Genomic DNA, 26,271 nt, shown 5'->3' on the forward strand with positions numbered 1-26,271 from the left:
ATTGGCATTCACAAGCCCTGGCACCCCTGGTGCACTTTACTGGGGACTGACAGTGAATCCAATAAACCAATCATGGACATCAATTACAGGTACACTTTACTTCGGGAGCACTTGCACTGCGGCACGGATTAGCCGTGGCGCAGTGCCCTGAGCGGACAACACCAGCAAAACAGTCGAGGCACACCATCAAAAAGTGGAAGGGAAACTCACGCCAAGGTGCCAGGTCTAACACGTGTCCCCTCCAGCTGAAATGTGGGGAGAACTACCCTTGCCCAGGGTGTTCCTCGTCACTAAGGCGGAAATACCTGGACAGACCGTCAGCGTTGGCGTGATCTGTACCAGGACGGTGTTCCACCGTAAAGTCCATACCCTGTAGGGAGATGGACCACCTCAACAGCTTCGGGTTTTCACCCCTCATTTGCATCAACCATCTGAGGGGCCTGTGGTCCGTCTGAACCCGGAAGTGAGACCCAAACAAGTAGGGTCTTAGCTTCTTCAGCGCCCAGACCACAGCAAATGCTTCTCGCTCAATTGCACTCCACCTACTTTCCCGTGGAAGTAACCTCCTACTGATGAAGGCTACGGGTTGGTCCCAGCCCTCCTCAGTCATCTGTGAAAGAACAGCCCCTACACCATGCTCTGAAGCGTCTGTCTGCACTAGGAATTCCCTGGAGAAGTCAGGGGCCAAGAGCACGGGCGCCGTGCACATGGCAGTCTTCAGGGTGTCGAAAGCTTTCTGACAGGTGTCAGTCCAAATCACGTTCCTGGGCTGCTTCTTCGAAGTCAGCTCTGTCAAGGGGGCAACGATCGTTCCATAGCCCTTGACAAACCTCCTGTAGTACCCAGTGAGCCCCAGGAAGGCCCTCACTGCGGTCTGCGTCTTGGGGGGTTCCCAAGCCAGGATGGTCTCAATTTTGGGTTGCAAGGGTGCCACCTTGCCACTCCCCACTTGGTGTCCCAAGTACACCACGGAACCCTGCCCGATCTGGCACTTGCTTGCCTTGATCGTGAGGCCTGCTCGGCGCAGCGCCATCAACACTTCCCAGAGGTGGCGCAGGTGTTCAGGCCAGGTGGCACTGAACACTGCGATGTCATCCAGGTAGGCGGCACTGAACGCATCCAGCCCAACCAGTACCTGGTTGACCAACCTCTGAAAGGTGGCAGGGGCATTCTTCATCCCAAATGGCATGACTCGGAACTGGAAGTGCCCATCTGGTGTAGAGAATGCTGACCTCTCTTTGGCCCCATCGGTCAAGGCGATCTGCCAGTACCCAGACGTTAAATCAAACGTACTGAGGAACCGGGCAGCTCCCAGCCGATCAATGAGCTCGTCAGCTCTGGGGATGGGGTGCGCGTCAGTCTTCGTGACTGAATTGAGTCCTCTGTAGTCCACACAGAACCGGAGTTCAGGTGTGGCTCCCGGCGCAGCAGCCTTTGGGACCAAGACCACGGGGCTGGACCAAGGACTGCTGGAGGACTCAACTACCCCTAGCGCAAGCATTTTGGAGACCTCCTCCTTGATGCAAGCTCTGACCCTGTCAGTTACCCTGTAAGCCTTGTGCTTTACAGGTAAGCTGTCTCCTGTGTCCACATCATGGACGCACCAATCTGTGACACCAGGAACCAGGGAGAATCGGTCGGAAAATTGTCCCAGCAAGTGGCGGCAGTCTTCCTGTTGTTCGGGTGTCAGGGTGGGTGAGAGGTTAACTCCATCCACTGACCCATCTTTCTCAGAGGCCACTAAGAGGTCAGGAAGAGGCTCGGTCTCCTCTTCCATTCCATCATCAGTGGCCAGCAGCATGCCCACTTCGGTCCTCTCTAAGTGGGGCTTAAGGCGGTTAACATGTAGGACCCTCAAAGGGTTCCTGGGAGTCTGCATGTCCACCAAGTAGGTGATCGGACTTTTGCGCTCCACAACCTCAAATGGACCTGTCCACTTATCCTGAAGTGCACAAGGCTCCACTGGGGCCAAGACCCACACCTTTTGTCCAGGTTGAAGCTCTACCAGAGTGGCATTCCGGTCGTACCACCGCTTCATCTCCTCCTGGCTGGCTTCCAGATTTGCCTCAGCAAGTTGCCTGAAACGCCGAGTCTGGTTTCGGAAGGCCAGCATGTAACTATATACATTCTGGGGAGGTTTCCTGGGAGATTGCTCCCAGCCTTCCTTTACCAAACTCAGAGGTCCTCTTACCGGGTGACCATACAGAAGCTCAAAGGGGCTGAACCCTAGAGACTTCTGCGGCACCTCTCGGTAAGCGAAGAGCAGGCATGGCAAGAGGACGTCCCACTTACGCCTCATTGGACCGTCCAGGCCCATGATCATGCCTTTGAGGGTTCGGTTGAATCTCTCAACCAACCCATTTCCTTGGGGATGGTAAGGAGTGGTGAACTTGTAAGTTACCCCACACTCCTTCCACAGGGATTTCATATACATGGATATGAAATTGGTCCCCCTGTCGCTCACCACCTCTAGAGGGAATCCCACTCGGGAGAAAATTCCCATCAGTGCCCGTCCCACCACGGGGGCCGTCACTGTCCTCAGAGGGATGGCTTCAGGGTACCGGGTGGCATGGTCCACCAAGACCAGGATGAACCTGTTGCCCAGGGCTGTCTTGGGGTCCAGAGGCCCCACAATATCAATACCCACTCGTTGGAATGGCGTACCGACCACAGGGAAAGGTTGCAGAGGAGCCTTGTGCTTCCCTCCGCTCTTACCACTTGCCTGGCAAGTCTGACAGGTTCTGCAGTAGGAATCTGAATTCTTATGCATTTGGGGCCAGTAAAAGTGGGTGACAAGCCTGTCATAGGTCTTGTCCATCCCCAAATGTCCTGCTAAAGGCACATCGTGAGCCAGCCCCAGTAGGAAGGTTCTGAACTTCTGGGGTACCACCAGCACACGGGCTGACCCAGGTTCAGCAGCCTTAGGCTCGGAATACAGGAGGTCACTCTCCCAGTACACGTAGTGTGTTTTGGCCTGAACACCATTGGCCTGGTCTGCAGCCTGTTGCCGCATACCCACGAGAGAAGGGCATCCTTTCTGCTCCCTGCAGAATTCCTCCCTGGAGGGACCTCCTTCTTGCTGCCAATGGGTCAGCTCAGGCAGATCTCCCAGTTCGGCAATCTGTTCCCCGGTAGGCTCCAGAGTATCCCCCTCAGGGTCCACTTCCTCCTGGGCCGTGGGAACTTCGGGGGCCGGTTTCCCGCGCCTCCTGCGCCTTCTCCCTAAGGCCGGTTCCTGGACCTCTCCCTCAGGCTCCAGGATCCTCTCAACACTCCTACTGGCTGCCATGGACCGGGTGGTCACGCACGCCCAGTCGGGTAGACCCACCATCCTCAGATGCGTGGTCTTCTCCACCTTTTCCCAAGGGGAGCTCTCCAGGTCGTTCCCTAGCAGACAATCTACAGGCATGTCAGTTCTCACAGCGACTTGTAGAGTACCAGAGACCTCCCCCCACTCAAAGGGAACTTGAGCCATTGGACAACGACTCTCTACGTTGTCAGCATTGACAACCCTACAGTAGGCATTGGGTACAATTTGCTCTTGAGACACCAGGTGTTGCCTCACCGAGGTCACGCTGGCTCCTGTATCTCTAAGAGCCTCAACCTTCTTTCCATTGATGGTCACCACTTGCCCATATTTCTTAGTGTTAGAGGGCAGGTAGGTTACAGGGACCATCTCACTGTCTCCTAGCGAGACTAGGGTCATCTGCCCGGGACCCCCACCCTCCTGGACTGCTACCTCCTCCCCAAAGTTAACACTAGCTACTTGCCGGGGTGGAGCACCAGTGGGTGCGGTCTTACCAAACAGGCGACACTTAGGATCAGAGGCAATGTGACCCGGGTCACCACACCTATAACAAGTGAAGGGCCCCTTTGGAACAGGTCTACCTGTCGGGGCCCCGTTCTGCTGCGGGGGTGGGGGAGGCTGAGAACCCTTCTGCTGGTTCCCTTGGGAATTACTTTGGGGGCCTTTTTGGAACCCCTTCTGTTTACCCTTGTCCCCCCCACTCTTCTGCTGGGGACCCTGCCCACCTTTGGCGGAGTCTCCCACTTGACCCTTGTGGACCCTGGTGCTGAGCCAGCGGTCCGCCTCCTCAGCAAGCTTCCTCGGGTTGGACAGCTTGCTATCAATCAGGTGCTGGCGTAGCTCAGGAAAACATTGACTGGACAAGTGCTCCCATGCAATTAAATCAAGCAGCCCTTGATAATCATTCACTTTGCTACCCTTCACCCAACCATCCAGTGCTCTGCAGAAAAAGGTCACATATTCCACATACGTACTCTCAGGGATCTTCTTGGTCTCCCTGAACCTCTGTCTATATAGCTCAGGAGTTAACCCATACCTGGTCATTAAAGCTTCCTTCATATGGGGGTATGAGGTCTGGACGTCTAAGGGCAAATCTAACAGGGTGTCACATCCCTCAGCAAGGAACCTTCCCCACAACCCCGCTCCCCAGTCTTTCTCAGGGACCCGGTGTGAAGACATGGCCACCTCATAGGCTCTAAACCACTGCCCTATGTCATCCTTTCTAAAATACTCCTTTACTACATCTTTGGGGATGTACACCTTGGACTCGGTGGAGTGCTGCCACCAGAAGGAGCGGTATCCAAACTTTTCGCCTTCAGCTCCAACTCCTTCAATCTGATATCATGATCCATTTGGCGTTGTTGTGCCTCCAGGGCCAACTTCTGCTTTTCCATTTCCATTTGTCCTGCCAACTTTGCCATCTCCATTGCATGCGCCCTGTCGGCTGCCCTGTCTGCCAGCTCCTCTGGCGACCGGACTCTGCTGGGCTCCTCAAGGTTGTCGGGTGGAACGATGTCCCCCGCATTCCGTGGGTCTCGTGACTCCTTCCAGGCTCTCAGCGCCTTGGCGTACTGGGTTCTCCTCTTGAATCCAGCATGGGGGACTCGGAATTTTACACTGTAGCCTTTCAATTGCTCTATCGTGTAGCCTTCCAGTCTCTCCCAATCCACCTCATCGATTCCAGAAATCACAGAGAGTGCTCTTCCAGCGGAGTGTGAGCCAGGCATGGTTGCAGTAATGGCAGATGTCTCAACAAAGTTCAACAATTACAAACCTGTTGCTGCGTTATTTGGTCTGCTCTCACTATCTGGTGATTAATAATTCACTGTATGCAAATTACAAGTGCAAATCCGAAATCCCAACCGCTGCCAACAATGTTAGAGTCGGGGATCTCTGGTTGGCGCAAGGTTGCCCTTGTGTCAAGCAGGAACCCTCTCCTCCACGTCAGGGCGCAGGATAACCCCTTTTGAATGACCCTTGCTCACCCTCTAGGTGCGTGGCGTGAGCAGCCAAGGCGATTCCTCAGGCGTTGTTGGTTAAGCACTTCCAATCATACACACAGTAAATACATTAATCCCCCCAGAAACGGACACCAGACTTGGATATATATAAAAATACGATTCTTTATGTAAAAATAAGGTATATATATCTCAGCAGACTTATCACAAGACCAATAACGTTTTCGCTATGCCACCAGGTTATACAGCAGGCAAATGTTCTTGGTTCGTAGTTTCAAATGGATAGGTCGTAGTCTCTTTACTTGTAGTTCCAGTACTCACAGAGATCGGTTCCTGCGAACGGGGAAATAAGGCGTTGCGGGCCCCGAGCCCGATGCTGGAACTTCTTTCGTGATGTGGGGAGTCGGCACAGGTCGGTGCGACTCTCAGCTTGGGAAGTGTTCTTGGGTCCTCAATCAGCAGGTGTGGGCACGTAGGCAGGCGCGGCCAGCGACCCTTTAGCACGGCGGTGCAGGAGGGTCTCCACAGCGGGGGCGGCGCGGCCTGAGATGTCCGGGGATAGCGAAGCGGGGTCGCAGGGCACGGTCAGTGCAGCTGGATGACCCGGCGTAGATCACAGTCGTCGGACGGCTTCCGGCGGGAGGGGTGATAGCGCGTTCAGCGCACTCCAATGGCAGGCGGTGACAGGGATGCAGGCGGCCTGGCCCGGGGACAGAGAGCGGCTCGGGACGGAGCGGGGCTCTCACGGGTTTTGAGGCAGGCGAGCTTCTGAGTGTCACGGCCCTAGGAGGGGCGATGAGGGGCGCAGTCCCTTTTCCAGCGGGATGCACACACGGCTCGAATTGGAGGACGAGCAAGAAGCACAGAGAACCCACTGTTCCTGGGGTTCAGTTCAGGGGGCAAGCTCAGATCAAGCCCTTGGAGAATGTTCAAGCACAAAGTAGCAAAGTCTTTTCAGTAAGTCTCTTCCTCTCCTCTCTCAGCAAGGCAAGCAGCAGGCCAGCTCCTCCGGCGTCTTCTTCTCCTTCTAGTCGGGCAGAGGTTCTTTGTGGTAAACAGGATTCTGATTTCTTAGGAGCCAGGCTCCTACTTTTATACCATGATTCTTTTGTTCTTTAGCGCCAGGGGGCCTAGGCCTGGCTCAGTCCAGTTCTGGAGCACTTTGCTATGGTGACTCTGCTCTTTCCTTTCAGCAGCAGGGCAGAGACATCAGCCGCCCCACAGGGGGTGGCGCCGGCTTTGTGGTGGCAGAGCACAGGTCTATTCAAGAGTCAAGGTGTACTCCTCCCACCCATCCAGGGGTAATCTCTCTACCCACCACCTGGCAGCCAACCTGTCTCTGGGGATCCCCCCACCCTGCTCCTTACTGTTGCTAGGCAGAACACACACACACAGCAGAGGCGGACTGAGATGGTCAGGTCAGTAAATACTAACTTTCTAAAAGTAGTATTTACAAACCCAGGATATTAAAATAAACTTGACTACAAGAAGTATTTTATTATTCTGAGTTCAGGCATACCAAACTTGACACTCTACCATGCTCTCGGAGTCCACTGGGGTCACAGCGTTGGCGTGATCCCAGCAGCCCATTCTGGCCTATGGAGAGCAGGTAGCCTTCAATAGTGAAAAACGACAAGGGCTGTAATTCACTACTAAGACATGCCACACACATCAGGGCATGTCCTACCTTATGCCTACAATGCACCCTGCCCTTGGGCCTACCAGAGGGGTGGCTAATATGTAGGTAAGGGAAGGTTTAGGGACTGGCAAGTGGGGGCACTTGCGCAGTCAGCGCGACGGTCCCGGACCGCGCACAGGGTCTGCGGTGGCAGGCCCTAGACACACTTTACAAGGCCGCTTCCGTGGGTGGCGCAACCAGCGCTGCAAGCCCACCAGCAGCATTGGCATTCACAAGCCCTGGCACCCCTGGTGCACTTTACTGGGGACTGACAGTGAATCCAATAAACCAATCATGGACATCAATTACAGGTACACTTTACTTCGGGAGCACTTGCACTGCGGCACGGATTAGCCGTGGCGCAGTGCCCTGAGCGGACAACACCAGCAAAACAGTCGAGGCACACCATCAAAAAGTGGAAGGGAAACTCACGCCAAGGTGCCAGGTCTAACACCACCCCTCTCGTTTGAAAACATTTTTACATTCTATACTCTTCATATGTGCGTCCTGCAAAATTATCACATGTGCTTCGGATTGTTTTAAATATTGCATTACCCTTTGCATTTTCTTTTTCTTATGGAGACCGATAACATTCCACGTCATCAAATCTATTATTTTAATCTCTTTCTATAACCATTTAATTATTTGTTTTACCCGCTTGACAGGGCTGGTTACTGTGGCTAGTGGGCTACAAAAGATTGACTTTTTTCCCACATGCTCACCACCCTATGTACCTCTCCCCCTCCTTCAAGACCCCTAACTTGTATTTTGACGCCATTATTAAGTGTATGTTAAGTGCTACTATGCTTCTTCCCCCATCTAGCTCATTGTAATACCACATTTTTGTTACTGTCTTCCTTATAATGTGGTATATTCAGTCTTTAGACATCTGCCTTCATTTATTTGATGAATGTATCCAACTCAACCACCTCCCTGATATTATACATCTTATTGTCCCACATTATTCTTAACATTGTGAGGAATATAAACGACCTTAGTCCCATCTTTCTTAATTCCTCCATCCCCTGACCTAGAGCCCATTGCCTTTCCTCAGTCATACGGCACAACGTACCTCACCGTACAGGTACAATTCTGATACATCAAGTCTTTTATTTTCAGAGCCACTGTCATGATCTGTCCCTCTACTGACTAAGTCTGAAAACGTACTAAAATCTTTCTTGGTATTTTCTAATTAACTTTTGTCTTGAATGGGTCATGGTGTATTCTCTGTATTTCTTGATCCCATTTAATCTCTGTACCACCTTGAAAGATTTCATCCTTTAGAAGATTTATTACACATCTCCCGATCCATTCCTTCTGGTACTTTTTGAACATTCAATATTTTTAAATGATTTCTTCTAGACTTATTTTCCAGCCATCACTCTGTCTTGTTTTTTCAGTTTTGTGATTTCTTGCACATTCTTTTGTACCTCAATCAATCAATCAGGGGTTTGTAAAGCACAGCTACTCACCCAAAAGGGTCTCAAGGCGCGGGGGAGGCACAGCTTCTACAATTTTATGGTGATTCGTCGAAGAGCCAGGTCCTTCAGGAACTTGGAGAGTGTTGGTGTCTGACGGAGGTGGTTCCATGCCTTGGCCGCAAGGAAGGAGAAGGAGCGCCCTCCTGTTCTGGTCTTCTTGATGCGTGGTACCGTTGCAAGAGAGAGCTGGGTTGAGCGGAGGGATCTTTGGGGTGCGTGGTATGAGAGGCGGTGGTTCATCTAGACGGGTCCTGTGTTGTGGATTGCTTTGTGGGCATGGGTGAGAAGCTTGAAGGTGATTCTCTTCTTGACGGGGAGCCAGTGTAGTGTCCGTAGGTGTTGGCTGATGTGGCAGTGATGCGTTTGGTTGAGGACTAGTCTGGCGATGATGTTCTGGATGTTCTGGAGTTTGTAGGTGAGGTTCTTGATCCCGGCGTAGAGTGCATTGCCATGATGAGGGCAGCGGTGTCGGTTTTCCTGTTTTTAAGGGGAATCCAGTTGAAGATCTTTCGAAGGAGGCGGAGGGTGTGTTAGCTGGAAGAGCTGACAGCGTTGATCTGGCAGTCTATTTTGAGTTTGGACTCCAGGATGATTCTGAGGTTGCATGCATGGTCCGTGGGGGAGGTGGGGTGCCCCAATGCAGGGGGCCACCAGGTGTTGTTCCCGTCATCGGGGTGTGGGCCCATGATGAGTACTACAGTATTGTCCTTGTTGAGTTGTAGGCAGTTGTTCTTCATCCACCTGGGGACTACTTCCATTCCTTCTTGAAAGTTGAGTTTGGAGATGTTGGGTTTGTTGGATAGGGAGAGAATGAGTTGGGTGTTGTCAGCTTACGATAGGATGTTAAGTCTGTGTGATCTAACAATGGAAACGAGCAGAGCCATGCAGACATTGAACAGGGTGGGGCTGATGGAGGATCCTTGGGAGACTCCGCAGGTGGTCGGGGTGTGGGTTTCGAGAGGAAAGGAGGGAGTCTGACCCGCTGCGTTCTGCCAGAGACGAATGAGCGGATCCAGTCGAGGGCCCTGTTCCAGATTTCTGTGTTGTGGAGTCAGCAGGCTAGGGTGCGGTGTGAGACTGTGTCGAAGGCCACGGAGAGGTCCAGGAGAATGAGGGCCACACTCTCTCTTCTGACGAGGAGGGAGCGGATGTCTTCTGTTGTGGCGAGAAGGGCGGTTTCGGTACTGCGATTCTTTCTGAAACCTGATTGGGAGGAGTCGAGGATGTTGTTTTCTTCTATGAAGTAGGCGAGTTGACTGTTGACGGCTTTTTCCATGACTTTCGCCGGATACAGGAGTAAGGAGATCGGTCTGAAGTTCTTGAGGTCGGTAGGGTCCACTGAAAGTTTTTTCAGGAGAGGGTTAATCTAAGCCTGTTTCCAGTCATCTGGGAAGGAGGCGATCTCAAAAGAGTGGTTGATGATTCGTAGAAGCTTAGGGCCTCTGTGGTAGATGTGGTGGGGGTAGGGGTCTGAGGGTACCCCGGAGTGGGTTAACATCATAGTGTTCAGGGTGTCTTCAATGCTGAGGGAAGTCCAGCTGTCAAGTGACGGCTGTGTAGTGTGGGGAACGGCGGGTGTGGGTTCTGTGTGAAGGTTCTTGTAGTCGAGGTTGTCATAGATGGTCTTGATTTCGTGATGGAAGAAGGCACTGAGTCGGTCGCAGAGGTCCTGGGAGTGTGGGGTGTTGGTGGTCTCACTTTTGAGTTGGGCAAAGTCTTTGATGATGCCGAAGAGTTCCTTTTTGTTGTGTGCGTTGATAGAGAGTCAGTCCTGGAGTGCTTTCTTCCTTGAGTCTCTGATGAGTTTGAGGTGGGTGGTGGTGGCTGCTTTGAAGTAGTCGAAGTCTGCTGTGGTTTTGGAGTTCCTCCATCACTTTTCAAGGCGTCTGCAGGTTCGTCTAGATTCTTGTGGTTCGGTGGAGAACCAGCTGCCTTCTTGGTGTGTGGGTTGGAGATTTTCTGTAGGGGAGCGATGGTGTTTGCGCAGTAGGTGATCCAGTTGTGTAGGGTACGGGCGGTGGTGGTTGGGTCGTTTTATGTGGTGGTGGGAGCGGAGCTGCTGAGGGAGGCGGCAAGTTGTTTGTTGGAGATCTTGATCCAATTCCTGCGCTGGAGCTGCTGTGGACGTTTGCGGGTGATGTTAGTTTTGAAGGTGAAATGGGGGCAGCGATGGTCCGTCGATGGGAGTTCAGAGGTGTGGCTGAAGGTGACTGAGTTTCCTGCTGTGAAAATCGGGTTGAGGGTGTGTCTTGCTGAGTACCTTGGTTCTGTTGCGATCTGTTTGACTTCGATGTTGTGGATGTTTTCCAGGGGGGAGGTAGAGTTGGGACTCTATTCTGACTTTCTGCATAGAGCTTTAGAATTCTGTTGTTCTAGTAGAAAATCAATCAATCTTCTTTTCAAGTACAAAACTAGTCTGTTGTATGGCTTTTTGATTATTTTTTGTGGTAGCAAATCAGTTTCTGTGAGAAAATGAGCTGTTGGTTGAGGGGGGTGTGAACCCTACTCAAGCAGCAGCTACAGTCCTTGTCTGGGGGAGCCACAAAAAGTCACTTAACTAACCTGTGCTTAACCCTCTGGTACCTTGGCACACAAGGCATGTTTTAGAGGCAGCACCAAACAGTAACAAACTGTAAGTACAATACAAGAAAAATCCCACAACAATTCAGAAATATAGCGTACATTTTAATAATTTATTTGACACTAAAGCAACAAAAATCCAATCAGTAGAACAGCAGTTATACATTTTTAAAGCGTAAAATAGCTCCTAAAAGATCAAAGCACCAACCACAGACTCTAGTTGGGCAATTCCGGGTCAAAGTCTAATGTTATGGGCTACCGCGTGAGACAGATACATGAGGTGGATTAGGCCCCATCTTCGCTTACCTTCAGATTTAAGAGAAACTTTGGAGAACAATGTCTGAGGAGGTAACATTCAGCGGGTCAAGGCAGCAGACAGTAGCCAAGGAGAAGGCTTTGTCATCAGGGAGCCGCTGTTGAAGTTGCCGTGAAGAGTCCTATGTTCGGGATTAGTCTCATTTTACCACAATTGGTCTACTAGATCTTCTGCTGACACTTGGAAGCAGCACTGACAGCATACATGTGTCTCCAGCGCCGGTACAGAAGGGATACTTCATGCAATCACGTTATTCCTCTCCTCAGGACTTTAATCACATATCAAGGGTAACATTGTGTTTCCACTGTGGAGTGGTAGTTGCTGTAACGACTTCCAGAACTTTGACTCACCTTGAGCACGACAGCACTATATGGATAACCAACTTTAATGAAGCAAACACTATTTGTTATGCTTTATTCTGAACTAGTCTAAAATGGGCTCATGAGAATGAACTAACTAAAACTCTCACACCACTGTTATTTGGTGGCATTTCTTTGTTGCAGAATGCACTTGCAGATCATGAAATTCTGCCACTATGATGGAATTTCTGCAGTGTGAAGTTAGGGTTGTGGCAGTCATTCCTGGGTAGGCCTGAAAGGGATGTTTCAGATTTGTGCATGCACAATTTTCCACTGGTTGTATTCCAAGACTTGTTAGTTAATCTTATGGAAATTTGCTCCAAATATTGGAGTAATCCTCAGGGAGTTAATTCTAAATTTCAGTCCATGCCCTTTGTGAAGCTGTGGCATCATTTATAATATACTATAAACCAAGGCTAAATCTTTACAGTGGAAGGGCAATTCGTTTTGATTTTGTGCAGCATCATTTTCAGACCTCCTTTATTTCTGTAACTTCAGTGGAATGTCCCCTATACATTTGAATTTTTCATTCCAAAATTGTCTTAATTTCGTACTTTTTAGTTAGAGTATTCAAGACCTCTTGTTTATACTTTAGTATATACTTATATGTGTATGTACTTTGTGGGCTCTGGATATCAGCCCTAGGACTTGTCTGCTTCCACTTAGGGACTTTTTGTTCTGTTCAACTGCCACTATTTAACTGTCTTGATAGAAAACGACCAGCCGAGGTCAGTAAAATACCAGAATTGCTTTCTGCTTATGGAATTTTTTTTCTTTTTTCTGGCAACTGTCTCTATTTAACTTTCTTGATAGAAAACGACCAGCAGAGGTCAGTAAAATACCAGAATAACTTTAGCATTCTCTAGATTCCAGTCCATAGAAATTGTCTTCCATGAGCACCCATAGACAATAATATTTTTTTCAAATCTTGTATTTTCAGTGATATGACCACCGAATGCCCTGATTTTACATCAAAAACAGACCTTTGGACAATACCATTTCCCGCTAAAAGGCAATATTTGTTTCCATGTGTTCCCATACCTGGCATGTCACGCAGTTTGGTGCATATTTTCCCTCCATGTTAAAGAACAGTAGATGTTTCAGCACCCAGGCTAATGTGCTGCATAGCTAAATACATATAAGGTCCCAAAGGCGAGACCGATTGCATTGCAAATGCTTGTTTTATACTTCTACTACTTTTTACCTGCAATGCATATTTCTTTTCGAATAATGTTTTATTCGTTTCCCTGTTGCCATCTGTCTTCCCTTTTCGTTTTCTTTTTCTCTTCCTTTTTTCAAATACTTACCCTTTATTGCTTCTTTTTTTCATTGAGTCTTTATTTCATTTTAATTGTCTCTCTTCTCTCTTATTTTTTTCTGATGGGAGGATATTTGCAGATTTTTGTTTCTTTTTCTTGTGGCGGTACCACCATGCCACCATTTTGCTCCTTCTTTTCTTTATCTGCTTGCCCGCTCCTCGCTGCTGTCTATCCCTATCACAGCAAGTGTCCCCATTTTCTTGTAACTGTTTCATTCTTTTATGCTTTTAAGCATTTTAGAAACTGTAGTATTTCGAAGTACTGAGCAAGTTCAGTTTTCTTAGAAGTGTCATTTTAGAAGTGTTACATATCGAATTGACAGGTTTTTTTAAACTTAATAGCTCAATACAAGGCACTGTAGGATTTTGAGAGCCAAGATACAAATTGCGTCTTATTAAATAGAGCGACCTCGCAATTATAATAATAATCAAATGGCAAACACATTATCTTTAGTTTAAGGTTCTTGAAGATCAGAGCATTTTGCAAAAGTCAAGTTATTGAATTCCCTGCTCTAAGGAACAGAGATTGCTTGGAGGGAGAGAAAATACCGCAGGGCTAGCACAAGTCAATCACATTGCTTTAAAAAAAAATCAATGACTTTTTATGATTTTATGTATTTCACATCTGCCTCTGGATGTCTCAGTGTTTTTAAGGTCACTTAAAACATAAAATGTTGATTTACAAGTTATTATCCTAGTAGCGGTTAAGACAGAGGCGTGTCTTATTTTGTGTGTATGTTCTTTCTTGTTTTACAAAGCAATGAAGTGATGTTCCTCCCTTGTCTGTGTGAAACATGTTTTTAAATGTGCCAATGTGAGAAACTGTAATGTCATTTGGGATGATCTGTTTTCCCTGTGAATATTTTATGTATGTATGTTTTATTTACTTTTTAAAAGTGTTAATTATCATTGCATCAAATCTCTAAATCGTGACACACCATGTATACCTAAGCCAGACTTGCCAACACGCGTATTTCTGGCATTACAAATAGATATTACCTTGAAATATAAAAAATCAGTTTAGTTTGGAGGCTATCTGCTTGAATATGCATGCAGACTTGACCTGTGTCCCGCCATAAAACTCCCTCTATTCGGCCATGTCCATATCTAACTGTCCATATATGCTTTGCATCTTTGTGTGAAAAAGCATGCTTGTGCATGGCATGCCGCTCTGTTTATTTTGCTTTCAGACATGTATCCATGGCTATTGTTTCTTGCATATTTCTGATTTTGATCTCTTTCTGTTACTAATATTTAACTATGCCTGAAATGTAAAAGTGGAGCGAAACTTCAGTGACGCAAGGGTCAGTTCCCCACACTGTGAGGGTGAGGGGTGGCATGCAGATTAGAACCCCTATTTAAGTTTCTGTAAACCATGAAGACAACTTTGGCAAGTGAGTTAATCTTGGTTAAAGAGTCAAAATGTTGTAGTATGTTAGGAAATGGATTGTAATGTAATGAATGGAAGATGATGACACCTCTGTCTACCTTTATCACAAGCTCACCATCTCCGGTGGCTCTAGCCAACAAGCCTTCTCCATCTGTGCACCTAAGATCTATAACAATATTCCTGTATCCATCTGGACCACCCCAATCCTTCTGCAATTTAGGAAATTGCTGAAAACTCTCTTTAAGGAGCACTACATCATGATGCAGCAACAGTCCAAAAACCAGTTAACCTTTCCTTCACACCTTGATTGTACCTTTGACCTTGGACAGGGTTTCACCTTTGTTTAGGCTATATTAATACCACATACATGTATACATACATACATACATACACACATAATTTTGCCTAGGTTGTGTTACAGATCCTTGCATTGGGCCAAAGTTCATATCACTGGCAACATAAAACATGAACACTCTCTATTGTACTCCTACCTATCAAATTCTAATTCTAAATATATACATTTCGTCTGACAGAACTACTAAAATATGTGTAAAAACTGTAGTGCCTCCCAATAGTATGCACAACAACACTGCTGTGTTCCTACAGTTGTATAAACAATACATGGGATGGTTTTAGGCACCTCAGTACCTCCCATAAACAACATTAATACACCAGTTTTGAGAAGAGATTTGTCAATGTTAAAAATGCACAAAAATACATTAATAATTCAATGCAAGAAGCTAAACTTCATAATAGAATGACAACAAAGATGGTATAACAAGTGTGAAAAGTGACAAGAAATAGAAAATATCTTATTAATACTGTACCTGAACTTTAAGCCTTGTGAGCCTTGACAATTAAACCCAATCTACTCAAGAAAATGGCCGAAAAACATTTTGGTGTAAACATACAATGTGAAGAAGCACAGTCAGTATGCTACATCAATAAAAAATAATATGATTAAAAACTAAAAAAATGGTCTTTAGCATATTTGAGCACACTGTAAACCCGAAAGCGTTAATCTGATAGGTAATAATTACATTTCTAGTTTAAAGAACAATTACGGTCATCTGTACGCATATCTTCAAAGACGTCAAGAAATACAGCAGTTGTGATTTCCGTGTATTACACAACAGTGGTCAAAGATTGACGGGTTTATTGGTGCAGATCCCCAGTAATTTCAGGAAGAACGCTCCAACCAATTATGATAACTTTTATTTTCATATAATACTTTATACTGCATTGTTGCCATCTCTAAGTGCTTGAAATAACAGTTGCTACTATTACCCAGTTCACTGATCTTATAAGGGTGTATATCTGAGTTGACCTTCCCTTAATTTATGGTTGCAACCTTCAGGTCACAGAGATGCCAACTCATTCAGCCATCTTGCTTTTTTAATTTTTTTTTTTTTTCACTTTTATATAGCGCGATCTCGACCCCAGGGTATTTGAGCACTTTACGTGAACACCAGTTACATTGCACAAGGTCACATTCATATTTTTTTAGAGGTACGGGGAGATTAAGTGATTTGCCAAAAATCACAGGATTGGTAAGCCAACACCAAGACTCAAACCTTGTTCCCCAGTTCCAAAGTTGGCTGCTCTGGCCGTAATGCCACATTCTCTCCCTCTTCTCCCACATTTTGTAATATACAAACAAGAGCTTAACATCTGGAGCCATCTTGTTAGCTAAACTAAAGTCCAATAGGTAGCCTTAGTGTCTTAGAGGACACACGTGCTAAATAAAGTAATGCGTTCTGCTGTTAATTTCAGCAAGCATTGAACAGCTGGTAAACCAAATTGCATGTTCCTGACAAAGTTTTCTGGTACATTGTAATGATAACTAACATCACTTCAGCTCTATCAGTCGCAAAGGTTTCCTCAGACTAACACCATTGCAAAAGCAATAGTGGTTCCCCCAGATTTCTTTTTTTAAGCCATCTCATCATGTAAGGCTCCAATGCAAGACTGGCTTCAAAGTTGGAATACAACAACAAGGTGATGGATGGAATATTTAAATTATCTCAGTCACTGGTGATCACTCGGACTGCTTACCAGTCTAAACAGAGACCCACCTAATGCAAATCAGTACTGACCATGCTCTCATGGGAACAGTCCACCCCACCTTGCCAAAACTTACAGTTAGAATGTCAGCCAATATCCTCTTCCTGTGCATCAAGGCAGGAGTATATGATAACATACTTCCTTAAGATTAAAGTCGATCTCTTTCATGTTTTCCCAGGAGAAAGAACAAAATATGTGTCACATAGTCACATAGCACAGGTCATAAGCAACAACATAAATGTTCTTTGGATCATAAGGAAAGGGAGTTTTTTTCTATCCTTAAAAATGATCATACTTTTTTCTTGAAATTTTGAAAGGATGCCTTCGATTGTTTGTTTGGGAGAGGATATGAATATTTTCAGCACCTTTGCCAAAGTTTGTTGTAATGGGCTTGCAAAAAGAGAGGTAGCACACAATTTTTTATTGCTGCTAAAACAACATCATGCCACTATAGAATGTTATACTTCTGAATCCCTGGTTCGTTTTTCATGGTATCCAAGTAGCCAAAGATGTCTCCATACAAAACAACTATCCATACACACATTCACATCAAAATATGTAAGTCCTGCAGGAAAGTCCCACAGTTTGTAATATTGTCAGTATTGACATACACAACTCTGTCTTTCCATTACTGTGAAGTTCCTGCTGGGTTTGGGTACGATTAAAGTACATGACAAAACGTCTTTGAAGGCATACATTAAGATGACCGTACTTGTTCATTAAACTAGAAATGTCATTATTACCTCACAGATGAACACTTTCGGGTTATCAATGTGCTCAAATATGGGTGAGCCCATTTTATTAATTTGAATTACATTTTTTATTGATGTAGCATACTGACTTTGCTTCTTCATATCGTATGTTTATACCAAAATGTTTTTATCCATTTTCTTGACGAGATTGGGTTTAATTGTCAAGGCTCACAAGGCTTAAAGTTCAGGTGCAGGATTACTAAGATATTTTCAATTTCATGTCACTTTTCACACTCGTTATACCATCTTCATTGTCATTCTGGTATGAAGTTTAGTTTTTTGCATAGAATTATTAATGTATTTTAACATTGACAAATCTCTTCTTAAAACTGGTGTAAAGTACAAACCATTCTTATCCTTATGTCTGACTGATCTGAACTATGGATCCCTAGATCACACCATCCAATTCACAAGTTGTTCTGCACACATAAGAGTTTTTTTTTGTCAATACCAAATCTCTTTCTAATAGATCAATCTATTCTGAGAGATTTTACATCAATCTAAGTCAAGCTTCCTCTCTAGATTGAAAGAAGCAGATAAACATAATTTAGTACATTTAGTACATTTTGGCTGTTAAGTAATGAAATACTAAAATGGTACACAACTAACACGAGTAACTAGAGTTTCATTGCAATATTTATATGGGGCCCGATTCACAGAACTAACTTAAGACAAAATCCTAAACTTACTACTATTTTGGTATTCTCAGAAGACACTTACTCATTTTGGTATTCACAGAAGGCACTTACTTATTTCGGTATTCACAGAAGTTAGGAGTCCTAACTTTAGGACTCCTAAATGCCTTCTGTGAATACCGAAAGTCTTAAAATTAGGATTTTTCTCAGTTTAGTAGTAGTATAGCTAGGACTCCTAACTTTAGGACTCCTAAATGCCTTCTGTGAATACCGAAAGCCTTAAAATTAGGATTTTTCTCAGTTTAGTAGTAGTAATGTTAGGAGTCCTAACTTTAGGACTCCTAAACTGAGAAAAATCCTAATTTTAAGACTTTCGGTATTCACAGAAGGCATTTAGGAGTCCTAAAGTTAGGCGTCCTAACTTTACTACTCCTAAACTGAGAAAAATCCTAACTTTAAGACTTTCGGTATTCACAGAAGGCATTAGGACTCCTAACTTCTGTGAATACCGAAATGAGTAAGTGCGTTCTGTGAATACCAAAATGAGTAAGTGCCTTCTGTGAATACCAAAATTGTAGTAAGTGTAGGATTTTGGCTTAAGTTAGTTCTGTGAATTGGGCCCATGATCTTTAACCTAACATAAGACATCACATATAATATCTTCAATTTTGCCAATCTGCAAAAGCCCACCCTCACATTCAATTGGTCAGCTGCTCACTGTGCTAATCAATACCCCACCTATGCAGATAAGACCTAACTCTTCCCTTATTTGGATACTCACTCACACCCTGACTTAGTTACCAACTCACTCACTCATTGTAACAGCCACCCACTGATTCACTCACTCACCCACGTAATCCATCATGCATTCCTTCTACCAACAAATTACTTGCTCACTTATTTCATGCCACCCTCCCTGCTTTCCTCCCTTACTCACTCTCACTCACTCATCCACTCCCACCCACCCTCTGAATCCCTCAATTGAACATTTACTTGGTTACCCATTGACTTAGTCACCTCCTCTTTCACTAATGCAGTAGCCCTCTAACACCCTAACACACTCAGGACTAATCTACTCACTAGTAATTCAAACCCAGGCTAGTCTATCCACTTATTGTATTTAAGCGAAGTATAGTAATATGTAGTATTGCATGATGTCATCAGTAATGTCACTGATGAAGTTGTGTGAGAACATTAGTAGTGCACCATGGGGAAATAATTGTCAAATTGAAATTGTCAAATTTTGGATTTTGCTTTTGAGTGTTGCAATTAAAAAATAAGGGAATGTCCCGTTAGCCCTTCAAGGGAGACCAAGCCATTTTTTTATGATTACCACTAATCTGGTATAAGAGATTGCAGTGCTCCTGAGAACTATTTTTGAAATATAACCCCTAACAAACAAGTACTGCCCTGGGAACTTTTTGTCACAGTTGCTCAAAATGTAACCCAGATCCTCTCCTTTAATTTGAACGTTCATTGTTACAGATTTTAAGTAACTCACATCATATAGTTGCCTTGCATTACTACTATTTTCTAAATATAATATATTGTTTTAATTAAATATGTAAACCTCTCATCTGTTTCCCAATCCATTAAGGGATAATTTGAGTCACTGAAGTTTCCTCCACATTTACCAACTAGTTGATTTGTCAGCATGACAGTGACAACAATTAGACGTCCTTGTTTTTGCCCCATACCTTTTCTCCTTCACAGTCATTCAATGACAAGCCTAGAAAGATCTTCCTTTCACGAAAATTCCCATTCTACAAGAACAAGGACCAGAGCGATCATGAAGCAAGTGACCCGGAACGTAAGTAGATGTCTGGAGATTCTGTGACGTGCTGCTCGGCATAACAATGGGTGAGACGCATGACAGTACTGTTACCCTCCTCCCCCGCCCTTCCACCAGCCTATGCACACACATCTAGGCCTGAAAAAGTAGAACGCATGTAGGCAGGTAAAGGATTGATGCTGTAACCAGTCTGTAGATGTTGTCTGGATCCCCAGCATCCTCAAAACTGCATTCAATTTATTATAGTAGAATATCCTTTCAAGTACATGCTGGATACAGTGACCATCTAAATCAACAAGCAAAGACAAGTGTAAATAAAACTGAGTGTTATATCTCAGTTTTCCTCACTGAGGAGCCTCTAGTTTGGTTGCCTGGGTGGTAGCAATAGACTGTCTGATCAGACTCTGTGGGGAATATTTATTATTATTTCATGCAAGGCAGCGCAGCAAGGAAACTTGCTGTGCTGCATTGTGTGAAAGAGAGAGAGCTGAAATTCACCATATTTACAAAGATATGAAGATTATCTGTTCTCTCCTTGTTTTGGCAAACGGTGTGCTGCCTAGCACCAATGCAGACACCCTTGCTCCATGGTGCAAGGGTGGATGCATTATGGGTAGGATTCTTTATGTGCAGCACAGGATACTTTCTTGCACAAAAAAAATCGTTGGAGGCAAATAATTATTTTTATGTGTGCTGCAGAATGCAGCATGCATGGAAAGAAGAAGTAACAACGAGAAATGAAGATATTTATCCTCATTACGCGTCTAGGTGTGCATTAAAATACAAGGGTCGATTCATGGGAACGCCCATGCTCCACCAATGTAATGCCTACCCGACGCAAAGCGGTTTTGCATGGCTTAGTAAATGCCAAAAATCCAATCCAAATCATAATAAATCTGGGCCTGGGTATCCTGTGTGGTGTATGGTTCCTTTGAAGATTGATCCTTAAGTATATCCCACAACATCAATGCATTTGGCATACCTCTTTTCCAAGTCCATGTTTACATTGACAATCACAATTCATGTTCATTTTAATCAATATGTTCTATTAAACACTTCACTCAGGACCAAACCATAGTGCATGATTGCAGTTGCTAATGCATCACTCATAGTGAGTACTGGTTTGGGGAATCACATTATTATATTAAAAAATAACAACAATAACAAAAATAATATTGGGAAATTGTATTTATATAAACAGCAAAGCCAATGATTCAGGGTGAATTATAGCGGAAAAACAATTGTAAACAAGAATTTAAAAATGGATTGAAAGCGTCAAAATCTTTAAGGACTAAATATAGATGCAAAATTCAAAAGAAAGCATTCAGATATCATTTTTTCAAGCAGTGGAAATAATACACGCCATAAGTTCTGCATTTGACAACGTTAACATAGTAAATGCAGTTTAATGGATAATGCATGGTAGGTGACTTTTTAAGCCGGACATTTTTTACTTAAAACTTTTAAGAACACAGAATGAAAGTACCAGAATCAAAATATGTGATGTTTCGTAAAAAGACACACATAAGGACTATGATAACAGATTAATCATGTATACTCATTAATTAAATTACTCATGACTTTTATCAAATCTGATCCAATACACATATATGTGGATACCTATATATGAAAGATTATATAGAATATACCTATATATACATATATATGTGTGTGTGTGAAAAACCACATAAAAGCTTATAGAGAATGTATGTAGTTCGCAAAGACCTACTTGAAAAAAATTGGATATGTATTCCCAACGTTTTGGTGATCCACAGACGTCCCCAAAAGTACTTCTCCTGGCCAATATCTGATCATACAGAATGACCTTATTATGTAATATCTGCATTAATAGGTCAGGTGGAAATGTACACCTACACTTTTACATTTTTCTTCCCCTAGAAAATATTTTCCCTACGAAAAAAAACCTTTGGGACACATACATCAGACCATCCCTACATGAAGACACAGTTACTCCAGTGTTTCTTCTGTAACAACTATGCACATGGTTCCTGGATGGGAATGTTTGTGAATTTTCATAAACATATGAGTTTGTTGATGTTCTAATTATTTCTCCCGGCATCCCACCAACACCCCTTTTCTAACCTCTAACTCACTTGTAAATACACAATGCAAAAACAAATGGTGGTGAAGTATGCTTTAAGTACTATTTAAAACTATTTGTTTTTGCATTGCTTATTTAGCGACGCAAGTAGGAACATGGTCAGCAATTCCCTAGCACCAAAACTGACCTCACGGCAGTGAAACCGCTGTCACCCAGCCAACATACCGAAACGCCTTCTAGCCAGTCTGGCCCTGCCTGTATACATACCTGAAAATAGATTTTTCTAATCTGCATAGGTTTCCAAGGAAAAACTGTGATTTGAGGAATATCTGAGGAATTTCCACACAGTGAAAATTGATTTATAAATGCCTCACATCTACCCTTTCTAAATGTGGATCCATTCACTTGTCTATATGCATATTTAATTTTTCTCAGCACTAGCTGACTGACCTCAAGTTGTAATGTTACAAGAGGCAGGAACCGAGCAATGCATTGAGATGCTAGAAAACGACAGTGCAGGGTAAAGCAATGGGTTGAGAACTAAGGGTTAAGAATGGGTGATGACCTACTCAATATTGCTAAATAGCATTTATCTCATTCTGAAGAAGCATTGGCATTTTCAATTTCGAATCATTGAAACATAAATAAGATTTTCAAAATGTTAAAATAAGAGGGCAAATTGGAGACCTGCCACAGAATGGATCAAATGGTATAAATGTTCCTCTATGGCACCAAAAGAGGTGCAAAGAGCATCCTACAGTAATGCCATTCCAAGACTAAAAGTGGATGAAATTAAAGACATTCTGAGTACATTAGCACCCATAAGTTCACAACAGGAAGTCTGGGGTTGCACTGATTATCTGTTCTGTAGAGGCATACACCAGACATAGTTCTCCAAATTCATGTTGATTTCCAGTCAATAGGTGTTCCTGTAACGCATCTGCACACCACATTTATTAACACTCTGCCTACTGATGAAATTAAAACATGCATTTGCTCAGCAGGGCAAAGTATATTCTTTCGAAAAACGTACACTACAATTCACTGAGACGCTCTCTTTTGCAAATTAGGAGCAATCCTTCCTAGTTGTGATTGAATCTCAATACCTGCTCCTTTGTTGCTTCTGTCTGCCAGAAAATTATTGTGCCATTCTTTTTTTAAACAAGTGTTTTCTTGAGGAACTAGAACAAGAGTGAATCACTTCACTTATTATATATCAATTTAAACAGACTCTTTTGATTTTTGTCTCAATTTGTTATTCAGTTTAAAGCCACTTAATCCAATTTGCTGTGACTTAGCAATTAGAACAGTACCTTTTGTCAAGTATTTTAATTAAAAATGATTAACAAGGCACAGCAGTTCCATTGCATTAGCTGCTCAGTTAATTTGTAATCTCCAAATGAAAAAATCAAAACATTTTGAGCAAAATGTCTAGTTAATTTAATATTGACATTTATTTGTATTCATATTGCACTAGCTCTTAGTCACAAACAGAAATAGGTTATAGCTATGCAAATATAGCTACCCCTTTAGGATTATAAATTGTAGAAAGAGCAGAAAGTCCATTAGGAGGACATTCTTCTCAATACATTTTATACATGCAGTTTGCTGTTAGAAAAATAGTGCTCTTGTGAGACAGTTGCCATCTCCTGTTTAACAAAAGAGAACATAATAGGATAATTGTTTTAATAGAACTACAAAGCTTTATGATATTGAAAATGTGAGGAATAGGATAGAAGCTGACTTTAAGTTTAAAGTGTATATTCTGTGTGATCGATGTTCCAGATCCACTTCTGCTTTGAGAAAACTATTGTACATCTCTGGAAAAAACACACACACTCAAATCCAGATTAGAAACAATCAGATACAAGTTTTTGCTAATCATTGTAAAGCATTGGAAATCTGGAAAGAAGCAAAGGTTTCAAATTAGGTAAAAGTAGACCTCTGAAACAAGAAAGGCTGTTTCGAAATGCAACATGCTTTTACTGAAAAGACTAAATCAATCACTTTAGTAAGAAGAAGTTGGAGAGATAAGTGCCTGAAGATGCAAATTGTAAATGCATTAGCCCCATATGTCCATAATTTCCAAATAAAATCATTATTTGTGGAAAATCAACCCAAGCACACCAATTTGTGACTTTTATTTCAACAGAATAAGCAAAAATACTCCTAAGAATATGTGTTAAAAGTCAATAAAATCTTTATTTGTTGTAGTTGATTCCTGTAGTGAAATTGCAGGAAATACTATTGAGTGAAACCAAAAAAGTTGATGCAATGTGCAAAAATGTGACCAATAAACTATTTAGCTATTTGAAGCAAGGGAATGTGTGTCCATAAAGCTTATTATCTTTTTACATTACCAATTACAAGGTTAAAAGACTCAACTAACTAAAAATAGTTACCTATCCAGTTTTCCATGTGTTTTTAAGCAGTGACTTTTAAAAGGTGATAGTGGATAAGTACTTATGATATTTTATAAGCTGCACGTCACAGTTGTAATTCAAACAATTATGCAATGAACACAGATTATCGAAAAACAAATGCATAAACCAGACCCATTTCACACTAGACGCCTTTTATAGCTGTAGGAGAGGTGCATGCTAAAACATGTAATCTAATATTGCTTTTACCTATGACCATAAAGTAGACACTTTCACATCAATTGCTTTTTACTGTCATTTGGTTAGAGTTTGTTTTGAAATGTTTCGGAGGAAGTTCCTCGCTGTTGGGCTAGAAGATGGTCACTGTCTCCTTCAATGGAAAAATAGTCTTAAAAATTTTTCTGTGATGATCTTAGGTCAAAAAGTAAGGGCTGGGATCCAGACAGCTCAGCAGGCATGGTCTTTCAGGGTAGTAGTATCCATTTCAATTCCACTGACGTCTTCCTTCCTCTTCTGCGCCTTGTTCTTCCTCTCCCATCGCTTTCTCTCTGGGGGCTGCTGTGCAGGACATCCCCGGATTAGGTGACGACGGTTATGGAACAAAGACTCTGAGTAAGTTCCATGAAATGCTCAAGTGATTTCTCCAATTTGTATTCATTTTTTCAGTTTAATATCCGTTCTTCTTATATGTATCCTTTTTTGAGAGGCTCCTTTTTCTCAGCATGCACAAAAAGGGTTATGTTCCCAGTGTGTGAATTATGCAAGACTGCATATACTTTTACATCTTTGCTATGCATGAAAATAATTACTAATGCACAGGAAGCATTAACAATGCTCTTTACACTTTTTGTTCTTTACAACCTCTTCCGATGTATGTCTCATATTCTTTTTCCATGGCAGCGCTGTAACATAATGATGCCTGATTCTATTGTCTCGAAGGACTTCTTAAGCATCTGTTCAAGTTGATCTAAATTAATTATGCTTGCCTCTCAAGATTCGCACAAGGAGGGTAATATTGCATAAAACACAGAAAGATGTGCATGTCTCATCCAAGAGCTTGTTTTCCGCTGGGGACATTTTCAGGCACTAAATTCAATGCATTTGTTACTGTTGTAAGCTAAACAATCTTCATTAAGTGAATAACTTGCGTTTTTGGTAGCAACTAGCTGTGTTATGGGGGTTACATTTGATCTAGAACCTGATGGCTGAGCATCCTCGAAAAAGGTAGTACTTAATGACATATTGGATATTGTCAACAAATTGAATTGCAAAATACTCAACAAGACATTTAACATATTCAACGCAATAGTGACCACATATCGACTGTAAACGTTAGAACAGCCATATGCCACAATGAAGTATTTTTTTTGTCAGTACAGACAGAGGACCTTGTTGAATAGTTCCACCATATTAAACTTTGTAAGCCTTCCGATCGTCATTGTAGGTCATGGCTCATCTGCTGTGTGATCAGCAGAAACAATTGAGGCTAAAGGTGAAGAACTTGCGCCTCAATTCATTCTGCTGATCACACAGCAGACGAGCCATGACCTACAGTAATAATGTTACATGAAATGGAACAGCCATCTAGTCCTCAGCCAGTACTAAAAATAGAGAGGAAGACTTATGGTCCCGTGCCTGACTGCATGGAACATCTAACAGATGGAATAACCTGTCCTCTGAAGGGTAAGGTCAATATTTTCTGTATCACACGCATCATAGAAAAAGTCGATATCTAATTGAGACCACGGTGCCAAATGCTGTTAATAGCCAATATGCATAGTTTTCAGTAATACTTTGAGCTTCATAGTGATATGTCCAGAGTGAAATCTGAAAGTTGAAGGAGCAAGTACTTATAATGAAGGTGTGTGTATTATGGAGAACGTCTGCATAAAGGAGAATGGGAATACGCTAATAGTATTATGAGTGGCAGAGAGAATATTTGTGTACTTCAGTGCCAGGAAGGCTGGTATGTTGTGTTGTACATGGCATCATTGAAGTACACCCAAACAAGAGTTCCTCCAGTATCTGCAAATACAATAATATTCCTCCTATTTAACCATGCTCAGTTGAATATAATTATGTAAGAAACTGCAGATTTCAATATGTTGATATTCATGGCACAAAATCAAATCTTATCTAGCTCTTAGAAATCTGAGCGAAGACCTCCTGCACAACAGACCAGTGGCTGTGTTTGTCCT

At 43.4% G+C, this 26,271-nt stretch overlaps 1 protein-coding gene across 4 annotated transcripts in view; it reads left to right on the forward strand.

The window, feature by feature from the left end:
* The window catches only part of DLG2 (discs large MAGUK scaffold protein 2), a 4,361,751-nt gene that overhangs the window by 4,154,952 nt on the left and 180,528 nt on the right, over positions 1–26,271 (forward strand). For 3 of the 4 annotated variants that reach the window (XM_085623221.1, XM_085623223.1, XM_085623222.1), the window contains one exon: positions 19,552–19,648. In XM_085623221.1, the coding sequence (XP_085479347.1) occupies positions 19,552–19,648 (97 nt within the window). Of the gene's footprint in view, positions 1–19,551; positions 19,649–24,639; positions 24,686–26,271 lie in introns of all 4 variants that reach the window. The other variant, XM_085623224.1, reaches the window with a different exon arrangement.

The sequence above is a fragment of the Triturus cristatus genome, chromosome 8 (genome assembly GCF_964204655.1).
Source record: "Triturus cristatus chromosome 8, aTriCri1.1, whole genome shotgun sequence".
In the NCBI taxonomy this organism is placed as follows: Eukaryota; Metazoa; Chordata; class Amphibia; order Caudata; family Salamandridae; genus Triturus; species Triturus cristatus.